This window comes from Microcaecilia unicolor, chromosome 5, assembly GCF_901765095.1.
Source record: "Microcaecilia unicolor chromosome 5, aMicUni1.1, whole genome shotgun sequence".
Classification (NCBI taxonomy): Eukaryota; Metazoa; Chordata; class Amphibia; order Gymnophiona; family Siphonopidae; genus Microcaecilia; species Microcaecilia unicolor.
The window spans coordinates 181,430,665-181,449,642 of record NC_044035.1 but is presented as its reverse complement, the minus strand read 5'-3'; the positions used below and the strand labels follow the sequence as shown (position 1 = coordinate 181,449,642).

At 41.9% G+C, this 18,978-nt stretch overlaps 1 protein-coding gene across 1 annotated transcript in view; it reads left to right on the top strand.

The window, feature by feature from the left end:
* The window catches only part of LDHD (lactate dehydrogenase D), a 112,092-nt gene that overhangs the window by 24,159 nt on the left and 68,955 nt on the right, over positions 1–18,978 (top strand). Inside the window, exons 2-4 of the mRNA XM_030203636.1 lie at positions 3,693–3,805; positions 11,169–11,310; positions 13,574–13,715. Coding sequence (XP_030059496.1) covers positions 3,693–3,805; positions 11,169–11,310; positions 13,574–13,715 — 397 coding nt within the window. The remainder of the gene's footprint in view (positions 1–3,692; positions 3,806–11,168; positions 11,311–13,573; positions 13,716–18,978) is intronic.

Here is an 18,978-nt window from a genome sequence, read left to right as displayed (position 1 = left end):
TTTTCTTCTCCTCTTCTCTCTTCTTTTTTACTAATCTGTAAGCTGCTTAGTTGGCATTGCTGATAGGCAGGGTAGTAAGTTCTTAATAAACTTGACACTTGAAACTATTTCTAAGAGCTCCCCTTTCAGAGGTCGCCAGAGTAAATTGTGCTTTTACGGTTACTTAGAGACTCCCCTACATTCTCCCGTCTAGCAGAGTCAGAAGAAACAATACACAGAATCCTTTAGCATATTGTTCTTCATTGCAAGGCCCTGGGGACAAATACTACTACTACTACTACTACTATTTAGCATTTCTATAGCGCTACAAGGCATACGCAGCGCTGCACAAACATAGAAGAAAGACAGTCCCTGCTCAAAGAGCTTACAAATAACGGTCCCCATTGACCCTAAGTGTAGTCCCATGACTCTTTCCCTAGAATGCATTCTCCCCTCACCCCACCTTACTTTCATAACAGTTATTTTGTTTAATATATGTACCACGCATCATTTAATAAGTTTGAGCTATGTGCTGCCCAAAATCCCACTCTATTTCTCACAAGTCTGAGAGCACTATGCAGTTCAAACTTACAGTGAGCTCTCTGGTCCTGGAAGAAAACCAAGTAGCTGTTCAAAAAGTGGCACCACAAACAGGCCTCTAGAGAACTTATAGGGGGAGATAGCCAACCTGAAGATGATGGGGATGGAGTTTGGATGGTGGAGGTTGTTCAGAATATCTGCTGCTTTGTCTGATGAATATCTTGGCTGTCACATAGAGGCCAGTTTGTTACACAAAGTTCAGCTTGCAAAATAGTGAAGATCTCTGCTTTAGTACATCATCTCACTACCTAATTCTGAATAAATTACATAACTGTAACCCCCCACCCCCGTTGTATGGAGTTACTGAGAGGAAAGAGCCATGGTAGAAGGTCAGTGGGGGGAGTATCCTGGAGGTCCTGGGTGGGAAGAAATCCCAGCCCGAGGGGGCAGGTTAGGAAATAAAATGCAGAAAAGATGATGAGTGACATGTTGGGAGGAGTTAGGAGGAGATAAAAGGGTTATCATGTGTTTGCACATGGTCTTTTGGTTGTCCAAGATTTCCTTCCATTAGATCAGTGAAGAGAAAAAGGGGAGTCCCTGATTAAGAAGTGGCAACCCATGGCTAAAGGAAAGAGCAGTCATAGTCCAGATGGGCAGTGGCTGTCAGTGAGCTCTGGAGAGTGGGTCAAGGGGATCACTTCCAGGAGCTGGAGTTGGGAACTAGGGAGAGTTCCATCTGGGTTGGGATCTCGGAGCCCGGAACCGCGTGGCGGAAGAGTATAGCCCGTTTGGGGTTGATTGCCATTTTGAAGGGATGGAAAAGGAGAGGCATTGTTTAAGTGTACATATTTTGGATCTGCACTCCTGTAAATACTCTGCTAAAATCAAGTCAAAGTTATATTGGACTGTTAACTATTTCTTGGGTTCAAACAAACTGAACTGCTGGTTGCAGAGATTAGTAAAAGTTCCAGTTAATGTTCATATAAACTGCTGGACTATGGAGTGATTTAATCTTGGAAAGTGTTTTGGGAATCAATGGCCCTCAGGGGTCGTAATTGACTGCCAGCTTGCATCCCACAGGAGATTTGGAACAGAGACTGAGTTCCTGGGAGGAGAAGAGGGTCTCCGAACCCAATAATCACTTCTTTTTCCCTGGTGAAGGCACCATTTGTCAACTGTGAAGTGAAAGGGTCCAAAGGAGTCTGCCCGTCGAGGAGACAATCCATCCACTTGAACCCCAGTTCCGGGGAAGCGCGCAGAAAGGGGGCGTTTCATAACCTTCCTCTGCTTAAAATGAGACTGTAAGCTTTTCAGAGCAGACTATTTTGACTAGAGGACTGAAAAACTACAATTTATTTAACATCGCAACCATAGAACTTGCCTTAAATGTGGTGATTAATCTTGTGAGTTCAGTTTATTGAATCATGATCCTAAATTGGAACAGTCTACTGATTTTCTCTCTGAAAATAATATACAGTGGGGGAAATAAGTATTTGATCCCTTGCTGATTTTGTAAGTTTGCCCACTGACAAAGACATGAGCAGCCCATAATTGAAGGGTAGGTTATTGGTAACAGTGAGAGATAGCACATCACAAATTAAATCCGGAAAATCACATTGTGGAAAGTATATGAATTTATTTGCATTCTGCAGAGGGAAATAAGTATTTGATCCCTCTGGCAAACAAGACCTAATACTTGGTGGCAAAACCCTTGTTGGCAAGCACAGCGGTCAGACGTCTTCTGTAGTTGATGATGAGGTTTACACACATGTCAGGAGGAATTTTGGTCCACTCCTCTTTGCAGATCATCTCTAAATCATTAAGAGTTCTGGGCTGTCGCTTGGCAACTCGCAGCTTCAGCTCCCTCCATAAGTTTTCAATGGGATTAAGGTCTGGTGACTGGCTAGGCCACTCCATGACCCTAATGTGCTTCTTCCTGAGCCACTCCTTTGTTGCCTTGGCTGTATGTTTTGGGTCATTGTCGTGCTGGAAGACCCAGCCACGACCCATTTTTAAGGCCCTGGCGGAGGGAAGGAGGTTGTCACTCAGAATTGTACGGTACATGGCCCCATCCATTCTCCCATTGATGCGGTGAAGTAGTCCTGTGCCCTTAGCAGAGAAACACCCCCAAAACATAACATTTCCACCTCCATGCTTGACAGTGGGGACGGTGTTCTTTGGGTCATAGGCAGCATTTCTCTTCCTCCAAACACGGCGAGTTGAGTTCATGCCAAAGAGCTCAATTTTTGTCTCATCTGACCACAGCACCTTCTCCCAATCACTCTCGGCATCATCCAGGTGTTCACTGGCAAACTTCAGACGGGCCGTCACATGTGCCTTCCGGAGCAGGGGGACCTTGCGGGCACTGCAGGATTGCAATCCGTTATGTCGTAATGTGTTACCAATGGTTTTCGTGGTGACAGTGGTCCCAGCTGCCTTGAGATCATTGACAAGTTCCCCCCTTGTAGTTGTAGGCTGATTTCTAACCTTCCTCATGATCAAGGATACCCCACGAGGTGAGATTTTGCGTGGAGCCCCAGATCTTGTCGATTGACAGTCATTTTGTACTTCTTCCATTTTCTTACTATGGCACCAACAGTTGTCTCCTTCTCGCCCAGCGTCTTACTGATGGTTTTGTAGCCCATTCCAGCCTTGTGCAGGTGTATGATCTTGTCCCTGACATCCTTAGACAGCTCCTTGCTCTTGGCCATTTTGTAGAGGTTAGAGTCTGACTGATTCACTGAGTCTGTGGACAGGTGTCTTTCATACAGGTGACCATTGCCGACAGCTGTCTGTCATGCAGGTAACGAGTTGATTTGGAGCATCTACCTGGTCTGTAGGGGCCAGATCTCTTACTGGTTGGTGGGGGATCAAATACTTATTTCCCTCTGCAGAATGCAAATAAATTCATATACTTTCCACAATGTGATTTTCCGGATTTAATTTGTGATGTGCTATCTCTCACTGTTACCAATAACCTACCCTTCAATTATGGGCTGCTCATGTCTTTGTCAGTGGGCAAACTTACAAAATCAGCAAGGGATCAAATACTTATTTCCCCCACTGTATTATACACCAGACCATTGTTATTGTCTATCTCACCAGCTGTTTGTGCATGATGGAGAGGAATGAAATAAAGAGTGCAGATATTTCATCATGACCTCTCTTGGCAGGCCCAGGTGACTGGGGAGATGATGGAGGCCCTGAGGGAAGTAGTGGGCAGTGCTAATGTTTCCACGGCGATGGCAGTGCGGGAGCTTCATGGGAAGGATGAATCCATGCACAGGTATGGCATGCTTTACCAGGACAGGAAAGGTTTTAAAAGGGAGTCATAAAAGGAAAGGCCTGTTTCTCAGGGGGCAATTCTATAACTTCGAATGAATTACCCCCCTTACTAATTAAACATCACTGGCTTCTGATTCCTTTCAGAATACAACACAAGATACTTATCTTAAACTAAAAAGTGTTCTACTAGGGAATTCTCTCCTATCTCTCCTCCCTCCTCATTCTGTATACCCCCTTCTAGGACCCTGTGATCAGTCACACCCCCTTCTAGGACCCCTTTGATCAGTCACACCCCCTTCTAGGACCCCTTTGATCAGTCAGTAATAATTGTTTTCATATCCCACCATTCAAGCAAGTTCATTACGAGTGGCGGGAAAAAAACACTTTTTTTTGTTTGCATGCTCCCTCTTTTTTGGAATTTTCTCTCTTCCTTTACTAACTTGAAGCTTCCTACCCAAAATTTAGATCCCTTCTGAAGACATACCTCTTGGGCAGTTAGCTCCAGACAAGCACTCAGGGATCCACTAGCTTCCGCAGCGTTAAGCCTTGTTTTATTTATTTGTTTTTATAATCTAATTTTATTGCTTCTTTATCTTCTCTTCTTTCTTGTCAGATATGGCATTGCTTTCCTCTAATATATGTTATACTATATTTGTACACTGCTTTGCTATCCTCCTGATGAAAGGCGGTTGATTAAGTATCAGTACACCATATTTGTTTTCAGTTCCTTTTTAGTTTTGTGATCCACAGCAAACCAAAATTTGTCTTCTGTGGAATATAAGGCTCGTATAACATAAACCGTGTACCTATATTTAGGTGCCTACTTTCCTTTATAGAAGACTTCCTCAACTAGGTATATATTGTGAGTATGCACTTAGCTGTAAGCAGTTAGGCCAGCCATAGAGCTGGTGTAAGTATGCCTATCTAAATGCCAGAGTTAGGCACATAAGTGTGAATCCTGCCCACACTCTGCCCAGACTCCACCTATATGTATGCCTACCTGTAAAATACATGGTATAAAATTTGTGCATATTTACAGAATAGCATTTCGGCATTTACATGTGTAAATGTTTAGAATAATGGCATATATGCACTTACGTGTACACATACATAGTAGATGACGACAGAGAAAGACCTGCACGGTCCATCCAGTCTGCCCAACAAGATAAACTCATATGTGCTACTTTATGTGTATACCTGACCTGGATTTGTATCTGCTGTTTTCAGGGCAGAGACTGTAGAAGTCTGCCCAGCACTAGCCCCACCTCCCACCACCAGCTCCGCCACCCAATCTCCACTAAGCTTCTGAGGATCCATTCCTTCTGAACAGGATTCCTTTGTTTATCCCATGCATTTTTGAATTCCATTACCGTTTTCATCTCCACCACCTCCTGCGGGAGGGCATTCCAAGTATCCACCACTCTCTCTGTGAAAAAATACTTCCTGACATTTTTCTTGAGTCTGCCCCCCTTCAATCTCATTTCATGTCCTCTAGTTCTACCGCCTTCCCATCTACGGAAAAGGTTCGTTTGTGGATTAATGCCTTTCAAATATTTGAACATCTGTATCATATCACCCCTGTTTCTCCTTTCCTCCAGGGTATACATGTTCAGGTCAGCAAGTCTCTCCTCATACATGTTGTAATGCAAATCCCATATCATTTTTGTAGCTTTTCTTTGCACCGCATCAATTCTTTTTACATCCTTAGCAAGATAAGGCCTCCAAAACTGAACACAATACTCCAGGTGGGGCCTCACCAACGACTTCTACAGGGGCATCAACACCTCCTTTCTTCTGCTGGTCACACCTCTCTCTATACAGCCTAGCAACCTTTTAGCTACGGCCACCGCCTTGTCACACTGTTTTGTCGCCTTCAGATCCTCAGATACTATCACCCCAAGATCCCTCTCCCTGTCTGTACATATCAGACTCTCACCGCCTAACACATGCGTCTCCTGTGGATTTCTACTCCCTAAGTGAATCACTTTGCATTCCTTCGCATTGAATTTTAATTGCTAAACCTTAGACCATTCTTCTAGCTTCTGCAGATCCTTTTTCATATTTTCCACTCCCTCCTGGGAGTCATGACTGCAAAAGAAGCAGAGTAGAGCAGGCTCACCTTCAGCCTTCCCCTTCTCTCTCAACATCCCGCCCTTGCGGAAACAGGAAATGAGGGCGGGATGCTGAGAGGGGGAAGGCTTAAGGCGAGCCTGCTCTACTCTGCTTCTTTTGCAGTCACGACTTCAGTCAGGTAAAATGAGTTTTAAGCGCTGGCTGGGCGGCAGGAAGGCAAGGAGGGCTGTTGAGGGAGAAGAGGGCGGGAAGGTCGGGCAGGGGGGGTTGGAACTGGAACTCAGGGGGGCAGGTGGGGTTTGGGGTGTCACTGGACATGGAGGGGAGGGCAGAGGAGCATCGCTGGACATGGAGGGGAGGGCAGGGGAGAGAGGAGAAATCGCTGGACATGGAGGGGAGGGCAGAGGAGAATCGCTGGACATGGAGGGGAGGGCAGAGGAGCATCGCTGGACATGGAGGGGAGGGCAGGGGAGAGAGGAGAAATCGCTGGACATGGAGGGGAGGGCAGAGGAGAATCGCTGGACATGGAGGGGAGGGATGGGGAGAGAGGAGAAATCGCTAGACATGGAGGGGAGGGCAGGGGAGAGAGGAGAATTGCTGGATATGGATGAGGGAGAAGGGCAGGGGAGAGAGGAGAGTTGCTGGACATGGATGGAGGGGAGGGCAAGGGAGAGAGAAGAGTTGCTGGACATGGATGAAGGGGAGGGCAAGGGAGGGAGGAGAGTTGCTGGACATGGATGGAGGGGAGGGCAGGGGAGAGAGGAGAGTTGCTGAATATGGATGGAGGGGAGGGCAGGGGAGAGAGGAGAGTTGCTGGACATGGATGCAGGGGAGGGCAGGAGAAATGCTGGACATGGATGGAGGAGAGGGAAGACAGGAAGGAGTTGCCTATGGATGGAGGGGAGAGAGGAGAAATGCTGGACATGGATGGAGGGGAGGGAAGAGAGGACGTGAGATGAACATGGATGGCGGAGCAGAGAGAGAGAGGAAATATGGTGGATATGGTGGAGAGGGAAGAGAGAGGAAGGAGATGCATATGGATGGAGGGGAGTGAAGAAAGAGGAAGGAGATGCATACTGACAGAGATGAGGGAAAGGGAAAAGAGGAGAAAAACTACACATGTTTGGAGAAAATAGATGCTGGATGGAAAGAGGGAAGAGAGGGGGCAGACGCTGGATGGAAAGGGGGAGAGAGGGGGCAGACGCTGGAAGGAAAGGAGGAAGAGAGGGGGCAGACGCTGGAAGAAAAGGAGGAAGAGAGGGGGCAGACGCTGGAAGAAAAGGAGGAAGAGAGGGGGCAGACGCTGGATGGAAAGGGGGGAGAGTTAAGATTAAGGAAAGAAGAAACAAGAGACTGGGACCAACACAATTAGAAACAGTAAACAGCCAGACCACAAAGGTAGGAAAAAAAAAAGGTAGGTCTATACTCTATTCTCATCCTCCTCGACCTGTCTGCTGCTTTTGATACTGTTGATCACACCTTACTTCTTGATACATTATCCTCTCTTGGATTCCGGGGCCCTGTTCTTTCCTGGTTCTCTTCCTATCTCTCCCAACGTACTCTTAGCGTATACTCTGGTGGTTCCTCCTCCACATCTATCCCGCTAACAGTCGGTGTACCCCAAGGATCTGTCCTAGGACCTCTCCTCTTCTCCATCTATACCTCTTCCCTTGGTGCTCTGATCTCATCCCAAGGCTTTCAATACCACCTTTACGCTGATGATGCCCAGATCTACCTCTCCGCACCGAAAATCTCAGCTGAAATCCAGACCAAAGTATCGGCCTGCCTGTCTGACATCGCTGCCTGGATGTCTCGCCACCACCTGAAACTAAACATGACCAAAACCGAGCTTCTCCTCTTTCCCCCTAAACCTGCCTCTCCTCTCCCCCCGTTCTCTATTTCGGTAGATAACACTCTCATCCTCCCTATCCCATCTGCGCGCAACCTTGGAGTCATCTTTGACTCTGCTCTCTCCTTCTCTGCTCATATTCAGCAGATTGCCAAAACCTGTCGTTTCTTTCTCTATAATATTAACAAAATTCGCCCTTTCCTCTCCGAGGACGCTACCAAAACCCTTACCCACACCCTTATCACCTCTCGCCTAGACTACTGCAATTTGCTTCTCGCTGGTCTCCCGCTCAGCCATCTATCTCCTCTTCAATCTGTCCAAAACTCTGTTGCGCGTCTTATATTCCGCCAGAGTCGCTATACTCACGTTAGCCCTCTCCTCAAGTTGCTTCACTGGCTCCCTATCTGCTTCCGCATACGGTTCAAACTTCTCCCTTTGACCTACAAGTGCATCCACTCCGCAGCTCCTCAGTACCTTTCCGCTCTCATCTCTCCCTACACTCCTCCCCGTGAACTCCATTCGCTGGGTAAATGTCTCCTGTCGTCCCCCTTCTCCCCCACTGCTAACTCCCGGCTCCGTTCCTTCTATCTCGCTGCTCCCTATGCCTGGAATAGACTCCCTGAGCCAGTACATCAGGCTCAGTCTCTGGCTGTCTTCAAGTCTAGGCTTAAAGCCCACCTCTTTGCTACTGCTTTCGACTCCTAACCATGACTCTCTTACTCAACACCCTCACTTATCACCCCTACCACTGCAATTTCCCCACCCCTAGCTGTCTGTTCGTCTGTCCAATTTAGATTGTAAGCTCTGTTGAGCAGGGACTGTCTTTTCATGTTAATTTGTACAGCGCTGCGTAAGTCTAGTAGCGCTATAGAAATGTTTAATAGTAGTAGGAAAAAATGAATTTTATTTTTAGTTTAAGATAAAGTAGTGTGGTAGCTGTGTTAATAAATACAGAAAATGGAAGTAAGGTGATATCTTTATTGGACTAATTTTAATACATTTTTAACTAATGTTTGGAGACCAAACCCTCCTTTATCGTGTCAGAACGGAATACCATAACAGCAGTATACTGTCCTGACCTGAGGAAAGAGGTTTTGGCCTTTGAAAGCTAATTGAAAAATGTATTTAGTCCAATAAAAATATTATCATATTTTCCATTTTTTTGTTTTATTTGTATTTGTTAACCTATAGTATAGTGATTGAAATATGTCAGTTTTTGAAATTTGCATATCTTTATATTTGCACAGTACAAGGGGGACTGAGGGGTTGGGACTTTTCAGGGAAGAAGTCCTGGTGCAGGTTGCAGGCAGCCTATGAGTGGCACTGCCTAGGTGAAGACTGCAGCAGACAGGATTTTAAGATGGGGGGGGGGGGGGAGAACGCACTGCCTGTAAAAAAAAAAAAATGTCAGCACCCCCAATCATTTTGAAAAGTCAGAGATGGAGAAAACGTAGATTTTGAAAGAAAGCTAAATTAGGAGAAAAAACAAAACAGAAGCAGAGGAGACTGAGAACCAGTCGGGGGAAAATTCCTTAAATAACAAACTTAGAAGGAAAATATTAGCTATCAGTTACTTTTTACAGTTTTGAATTATTATATTTATAATCTTCCATTTTATATTCCTCTCAATCCAGCTTGAGCCAGTCTAAAGAGATTACTGTATAGTGGATGTTTTGTTTGGGCGTGTGGGTGTACATTGTAATCTGGTTAGGTTGACTCTAGCTAGATTGAATGCAGTATAAATAGAAATTAATAAATATAGGGGCCCTTTTACCAAGGCGTGCCCAAAAGTGGCCTGCACTGATGAAGTCGCGTGTTTTAGATGCACGCTGGTCCATTTCCTGCCGGAAAATGAATGTGCAGTCAATTGAAAACCAGCACGCATCCATCTTCAGCCTGAGACCTTAATGCCACCCATTGACTTAGCAGTAAGGTCTCACATGCTAACCAGGCAGTAGGCGTGCAGTGCACGCCAACTGCCGATTACTGCCAGGTAAAGGCCCCGTTTTAGAAAATAGAAAATTATTTTCTACCGTGTATTTTGGGTGTGTGCCAAAAATGAAATTACTGCCCGGGGCACGCGTTAACTGGGCGCTAGTGCTAATTTGGCACACAGGCGCCTACGCGCCTTTGTGAAAGGGCCCCATAATAATTTAACATAAATTAAACCTCTTATCTATACAATAGTAGGCTGAATATCAAGTTGCTGGCTCCAATATTCTCAGCCACTCGCTATCCGGATTACGGCGCAGAATATAACTGAAGCACTTGAATATTAACCCAGTTATTTATTCTTAAAATTGTTTTGGGGAATTTTGTGGGCAATAACTGACAAGTAATTCTGCTGCACCCTTTGTGTAGGGGACAGGATTTGGGACTTCAGGCTGAGTGCACCTTAATCCTGGCCTGCAGCTCCCCTCTCCCTGCCCAGGCGCTCATTTTCGAAACAGATGGATGTCTCAAAATGGCCAAAAAAATGTCCATCTGCCAAATACATCCAAATTGTGATTTTCAAAAAGTAGAATTTGGACGTTTTACATTGCAGTTCATTCAATTAGCAAAGGGGCATGTTGCAGGTGTGTTTTGGACGGGACTAGGAAGGGCCCAAAATTAGGACATCTTTTAGTGAGGAATGGAAAGAAACATCCAAGGCAAAAAAGGATGTTTTTATTTAGACCTGTTTCAGTCACATCCAGGGTACAGAAAGATGCCCTGATTGAGCAGCTGAGTACTGGAGGAATGAAGGCATGACCCCTCCTTAATCTTCCCTTGGTTACTGACTCCCCCTCACCCCCCAAGAAGTGAAAGTAACAGTGACTACCAGGCTCTGGGTGGGCTTCAGATATTAGAGCCATTCCTAATAGAGCAGCAGGCAAGTGTAAGGAGTAGCCTAGTGGTCAATGCAGTGGACTTTGAACACTGGGACTGAAATGTAACTCCCACTTTTAACTCTTTCATTTCTGTACAGATAAGTGAGCCCTCCTGGAACATAGAAATATCTACCGTACCTGAATTGAAAAGACACCTGCAAGCGTGATGGCTACCTTAGGTACAGTAGGTTTTTATCTGTTCCTGGAGGGCTCAAAATAACATATAACTGTATTAAGGTGGGATTTGTACCTGGGTCCCGTTGCTTAATGTCCACTATGCTGACCACTAGGCTGTCCCTCTACAGGGACTCTGTGTGGCCATTTTTGTGCAAATGATGCCATATAGGCATTTTTGTGCCTGCTTTTTTGGACGTTTCATTTTGGAAATCAGCGCAAGAACATCCTTCTCATGTATTTGTGAACAGGAAATCCCAATGTTTTTCCTGTTGGAAAATGGCCGTGAGGTGGTATTTATTTGGACATTATGAGCAGGACAACCCAATCCTGACTTGGACGTTCTTTTGAAAATGCGTCTCCATGTGTGGTTTAACATGGTCTTTTCTCTGTGGTAGGTGCAGACCCCCTGACATTGTGGTTTGGCCACAAAATATGGAGCAGGTTAGCAGGCTGGCAGAGATCTGCTATCAGCACAATGTTCCCATGATCCCCTTTGGCACAGGCACAGGACTGGAAGGAGGTGTTGGTGCAATTAAGGTAGGTAGCATGTGGCACAGGAAAGCAAAATCTCTTATCTATATAAATGCACATGTCTAACCTGTAGCTTCTGAAACTTCCCATCCCATTAGACAAGCATATCCTCTTGCACACACGGTTGCATGGGTCAGGGTTCTTAGGTGAGCCAGGTTTATCCTGTCCAATAACATGTGCCCAAATAATGGCAGTTTCTGGTCCCTTCTGGACATCTGCAGTTCTCTCTCATCAGCCCATCCCCTCTGGCTATTTGAAGCTGAGATCTCAGCTAACATCAGTTGGTCTTGAGTCCATTGTCAAAGGTACAGTGGGAGTAGTGACGTTTAAAATAAAGTAAATCTGAACGTAGGTATTCATACAAGATTTCGTCTACAAAATTAACTTTTTTACAGGTGTGTAGCTATTAGCAGATCTCCGACTGTGGTACAGAAGCAGTGCATGTGTCTCTGTGGAGGGAGGAATGTGGACGTGTCAGTAAGGGGTATATTCTATAAGTGGCGCATAAAAATCGGCTCTGAAAATTTTACATGCTGAGTTCTATTCTATAAAGGGTTCACATCCTTCACAGAATAGCGCTTAGGGCATAAACCACGCCTAACTTTAAGCACTAGCAATTACGCATACCAAGTCGGTGTAAATGCTAGCGCCTAAATTATGTGGGGATCAGGTGAATTCTGTATTTACGTGTGTAAAATTTTGGAATGCCCACTGTGCTGAAGCGCCTGAGAAATGTAAATGGATAAATAAATATCACTTATCATTTTGAAAGTGCTACTTGTCATGCACATTGCTGTACAAATACACATAAGAAACAGTCCTTGCTTCATGGATTACATACATATATGTCATGTAAGTGTCTATGACAGATATTTTTATTATAGAGAAGTGGTTAAGATTTCAAAGAAGCCTCAAAATAGTGGCTGGATTTGAATATGACCCAAGAGAAAGAGGATGGTGCACCAACTCTTCTGCACACATGGTTCAGTAAAGTATGCAGTAGAAATAGAATACAATAAAATAAAGAAAAGAAAATAAGATGATACCTTTTTTATTGGACTAACAATACATTTTTTGATTAACTTTCGAAGGTAGCTCTTCGTCAGATCAGAAATAAGCAAATGTCAATAAATGACAGTATATATAAGTGAAACATCAAAGCATTTCAGTGACAGTCTAACAGGGGGAGGGTGGGGTGGGTTAGGTGAGAGACAGGGGACAGGGAGATATGCATGGTGATGAGGGTGACAAGGCAGTAGAATTTCTATGGTTTATAGTGGGCTAAAAACCCCAGATCTTTAAGTTCTGTCTGGTGGGTGTCAAAATATTTAATCATTCTGACTTCAAAGGTCTTACGTTTCTGTATTGTTTTAGAGTTCCCTTTTAGTATTCTTACCATAAAATCATTGGTACAGTGTTCTGGTTTTGTAAAGTGCTGTCCCACAGAGGTAGTATCCTGGTTGGTATTGGCATTTTTCATATGGTGTCTATGTAAATTAAATCTCTTCTTTAGCATCTGGCTTGTTTCTCCAATATAGCACCCTTTGTCACATTTCTTACACTGAATGATCACCTCTATGGGACAGCACTTTACAGAACCAGAACACTGTACCAATGATTTTATGGTAAGAATACTAAAGGGAACTTTAAAACAATACAGGAACGTAAGACCTTTGAAGTCAGAATGATTAAATATTTTGACACCCACCAGACAGGACTTAAAGATCTGGGTTTTTTAGCCCACTATAAACCATAGAAATTCTACTGCTGTGCAGTTTTGATGTCATTTCCTTCATCTGGCCCAGTTTTTAGCTGAGTTTACAGACTATTTCAGGCTTATGTCCCATTTCCTTTCAGGCAGAAAGAAGTTCACTTACCTCGAGAGTTGGGAACCAGCTTAGAGGGCCTTCATCCCCAAGTTGGCCAGGAAGGTTGGGGGGGGGGGGCATCACCTTTTTTGCCCAGGGTGCCACACTTACTGAAGCTGGCCCTTTAACTAACTTACCTTCTGACTAACCTCATCTGTCCACAGTCCTCAGCCCTCAACAGGAAAGTCATTTTGCAATGTAAATATTGTCCTTGAGTTCCATTCTTTCTCCTGATTATACATTAATGTGTTTGTATAGCAGAGAAGCAACAGTACATGTCCAGGAATAGTTCTGTACTAGAATTTGTATCTGTGATAGAATGCATACTGAAGGCATAGGTTCTGGATTAGAGACTCCTGCTGTGGTCTGATAGTGCCAATGTCTTCTTTTATCTTGGACAGGGAGGCATCTGCTTTAACCTCAGTCACATGAACCGCATCCTGGATTTAAACGTGGAGGATTTCCATGTTACTGTGGAGCCAGGAGCGACACGAAAAGCTCTGAACAGCTACCTGCGGGACAGTGGCCTCTGGTTCCCTGTAGGTAGGCCTTTACTTCCTATGACCAAGTTTGCCTCTGTGTGCACAGTGTGAAGGGAGACAGAGCAGCACAGCACAGCAAAATGTGAGGAGCCAAGCAGACATGTGTTTAACACAAGGATTAATATCCCTTTACACGTCTGACATATTATATCCATAATCAAAGCCGTCCCTAGTCGCACCCAAAAATGCACACTTCTCTGCCAATGATCATTTCTATATTGTACCACCTTTCCAGTCCACTCTGCCCCCATTGCTCACCACTCCTGCTCTATTCCAGTCATATACACTGGCCCTGACCCTCATCCAACCCTTATTGCCACCCCTGACTATTCCTACCCCATCCAAACCTGGCACATGACACACATTCAAACATGCGTGGGATAAACATAAAGGAATCCTGTTCAGACGGAAGGCATCCTCAGAAGCTTAGCCGAGATTGGGTGGCAGAGCCGGTGGGGGGAGGCGGGGCTGGTGGTTAGGAGGCGGGGCTAGTGCTGGGCAAGACTTCTACGGTCTGTGCCCTGAAAATGGCAGCTACAAATCAAGGTAAGGTATACACAAAAAGTAGCACATACGAGTTTATCTTGTTGGGCATACTGGATGGACCGTGCAAGTCTTTTTCTGCCGTCATCTACTATGTTACATATACAAACACATTAGTTATTGCTTAGTGATTTTATGCATGTTTTATTGTAACCTGCCTAGAAATGGGCAGAGTAGAAATATTTTAAATAAAGACACCTTCTCCTGCTACTGATTGTTCCTGTCCTGTCCCACTCATCTTTGCTGTCCTGTTCTAGCTCTCTGTCACTCGCACACATATAACTCAGAATGGAAAACCATTGACGCAGACTTTGACCTGTGCCTGTGCAGTTTCTGTGGCAGGTCTGCTGCACTGGAATTGATTAACAGATCTTCATTTAGGGCTGGATTTGATGGATTTTAGGAAAAACTTAAAACTTATTTTATTTTCACAAATATAGTTTTCATGAGGGAGGATTACTGATTTTATCTATACAGTCCTATTTTGTTTTATTCTTGTGTTAGTATTAGGTTTGTGTAATTTTATTACTGTCCTTTTTAAATGTGAACCACCTCAAATGGCAGCTAGATGGTATACAGAATTTTTAATTCAACAAATTCCTGTCCTTTGCTAGCCTTTCACAGCAGGCAAAAGTAGAGGCTGACCAAAGACGAATCACCACTGGAGATATGAATCCAACAGTCTTTATTAATATGTATAAAGAAAGGACCCGACACGGGCCGTGTTTCAATGCATACAAGCGCCTACATCAGGGGTCAAATAGTAAACTCTATAAGTGAAAAATAATGATGAAACAATAATAAAAACAATGTACAAACATATATAACGATGTTCAAAAAATATATATGTGTAATTTAAATTTTGAAATTTCTTAATAAACAACATATAAACTGAAAAATAAGAAATATGAGATAAAAAAAAAGTATATAATAAAAAATCTAATCAAAGAAGATATGGAAAAAACAGCGTACATGTATCTTTAAAAAGACAAATTAATAGAATGTGGGTTGATAAAACATTTATATACAAATTAATTAAAAACATTCACAATAAATAAAAAGTTAAGTAACAATAAGCCATAATTGGCATTAATGTCGTTTTAATACAAAAAAGTGTTATAAGGGACTGAACTATTGTATAACAAAATAATATTAAAAATGTAATATTAGTATGAAAACCACTAATAGCATGAGATACCAAAATGAGGAAAATTCCATATTTGAATTTGGAATACAGAAAAATTGATTCCGAAATGTAAATCAAAACGAACGCAAAGAAACCAAAGTCAGAACAAAAATAAAGAAAGGAATAAAAATGAAAATAAGCAATGAATAAATAATAAAGTAAAAAAAAATATGAAAATATAACACCAAATGCAAATTACCATCTTGTGTCATAATGATAATCATCAAAAAGAACTTCGAAATGGAAAACTTGTAATTGAAACTTTGTTGAACAAGTCTTGAGCAAACTTTACTGATATATTGGCCATGAAGCATCATGGAATGCGCTAATAAGGGGAGATATGGACTCGGAGTAATTTTACCAGAAGTTGAAATTATGATTGTTTATATACTACAGACTTAGCTACACGAAAAAACGATAACCCCATCGAAAACACTTAAACATGTAGTGACAAAAAAAAGGGAAGAGCACCATCCAAAATGTAAGGAAAAAAGTATACATATGTCATATAATATTCAAAGTACAAACAAGAGCCAAATACAGGTAAAAAAAAACAACACACCGTTTTTTATAAAAACGTTTTGAAGAACGTGCACCTGATACATGGCACGTTCTCTATTATAAACACACCAAATTTTAATCAGTACTAAACCAATGAGTATGGCATCAGTATGGGATATACTTGCGAGGCGCAACGACAAATCAGAGATTGGAAAAAATACAAACCGTTCAAAAAATCAAAAAGATCCAAAACAATTGCAAACTGAGGGGAAAACTATTCCGTAGCTGCACTTACCCAGATTGAGGCACGGGACCACAGCTCTGCTCGTGTACGAAGCTGTAGACCTTCCAAAATACTTGAGCACTTACTTGAGATACAAGATATTTAAACAGCAAACTTTTAAAACCATTGCTGTATTGTTTTTAAAAAAGAAGAATTATCAAGGGGGGGAGGGAGGGGAGGGTTCTCAAGGGTAGGGGAAAGATAAGGGGGGAGGGGTTCAGTGTTAAAAAATTGGTTGATGAACAATACTGTATTTTCTTATGCTGTATCATTTTCCTTTTTCCTTTTGGGAAAAGTATCTGTTTGTTAAGTTCTACCATCAATAAAAAAAAGTTGAAATCTAAAAAAAGAAGAATTATCTCAAATGAGTAAAAAACTAATGGTGAGACTGTCTACAAACGTTGAAACTCATTATGCAGAAAAAGATGCCAAAAGCACTTGTAAGGAAAACGCTGACATCTAATGTTGTGGAGAAGGATTTCTCATTGTGGCGGACCAACTTGACCAAGAACAAGCATCTAATCTTAAACTGCATTTGTAAGAGTAGAAATAGGGACTTACCAAAATGTACAAACACTTGCAACGACTGTAGGAACAGAACTTGCAAAACAGGAAGTGACAACAGTATCGACGGATTTAAAGGGCATACATTGCATATGCATGAGCTATTAATGAATAATGCATAATGTAGTACTTCCTGTGGAAACCGGATTTGAAATTGAGAGGTATGTGTCAATCAATATCTCTGGATGTTAGCAAAAGGGTTTGTCGAAACGGTGTATTTAAAAGTGAAATTCTAAAAATGAACAAGGAGAAGAAGAATGTATGTTATAAATAAAACTAGAATTAAAAATTATAATAAAATGATAAAAGAAAACAGCAGTCTCAAAAATAAAAATGAAAAAAGTCGAAAAAAAATAAAAAAAATTAAGATGAGATATATTTTAAAAATGTATCTATATACATGTGAAAAAATGTATGACCATAGAAAAAGGGAGTCAACTGATAAATATATTCATTTCTGAATATATAAACCCATGTTGGTCGTCGTCGATTTGTACAAATAAAATCATACCTAAATGCATATGTTGAGCATGATGTTGCTAAATAAAATCTGTAACACCGCATTATGACAATCTAACACAATTACAAATAGTCAAAAATTTTTATATAGGCAAACAACTGAATTATTATAAAACATTAATAATTTTAGATAACTGGTATAAACAAATAATATATAAAAACAAAATTCTTGTGTATAATATCCGTATACTATGTTTAGCATGATGTTATTGAATCAAATCTGTAACCCTGCATTGTACCAATTCTCCACAAGTACAATTAAAAAAATGTTTATGAACGAACTGCTAAATTATTGTAAACCAATGACGATTTTTCAGACAGTGTCAATAAATAATATTTAAAAATAAAAAATGAATAATGATGTAAAATAGAAACATGAATAATATGAAAACCCAGTTAATGAAATCCTTCTCCCTATCTAACTTATTAAAATATAGATGTAAAGACAAATTAAGAAATAGATAATAGATAAATAATTAAAAACGTATTGTTGAAGACCTTTTTGACAAGTCTTGCTGTTAAGATATTTAAATGATTAGAGAAAATGTACCCATTCTAAAGTTGCATTTAAGCCCTGTGGGCTCAATGTATTTAATTCAAAAATGGCTCTCTGTTACTCTCTTAGTAATTGGTTATCAAAGTTACCTCCTCTCCATGATCTTTTTAGGACTTTGAACACTAAGAATTTTAAATCTGCAGTTGTGTGATTTTCCTCTTTCCAATGTTGGACTAAGGGGGCACTGATAACTTGACAGTTGATACAGCTCCTGTGTTCAATTATGCGTGTTTTGATCACTCGTTTAGTCTTCTCTACATATAACAACGGGCATGGACATATGATGATGTAAACTACTTCACTGGTGTTACAGTTCGAAGAATGAGAACTTGTAGTCCTTCAAGTTGAGCGGATGGTGAAATGCCAAAGTGGCCATGGCATGTGAGCATACGCTGCACCGGCCGCATGGTCTATGTCCAAGTGTGAGTGTAGGGAATAAATCCATTGTATCTTCAGGAAGTGTAGATGGAACCAGCTTCTCCTTGATGCGTCTATTCCTGGAATAGGCGACCACTAAATCTTTATTTTTTAAGCACTCATGCCCTTCTAAATTATGCCAATGCTTCCTGATGGTTCTTTGTATTTGGCTTGCTAAATGAGAATATCTTAAGGTGCATGCATACAACATAAGGTTTCTTTTTCACATTCTGTTGTTCCAACAGTTCCTCTTGTCTTAAGGCTTGCCTTAGTATAGCTATCCTCTATATGTTTCGCAGGATAACCTCTCTTGCGGAATCTTTGTTTCATAATTGTAGATTGTTTTTCATATTCATCAAATTCTGTACAGATTCTTTTGAGTCTTAAAAATTGACTGTAAGGAAGATTGCGTTTGAGTGATGCATTGTGAAAGCTGGTGTATTGTAAAAATGCATTCTTATCTGTACTTTTCCTATATATAGTGGTAACAAAACCATATTCTTTCTTCTGTATTAATAGATCTAGAAAACTGATCTGATCTGATCGTCCATATTCATTTTAAACTTCAGATGAGTATCTCTGTTATTCAGCCAATGGAAAAACTGTTCCAAACTGCCCTTATTTCCTCGCCAGAGAAGGAAAATGTCATCAATATATCTTTTGTAAAATAATATGATATTACCTGAAAACGGATG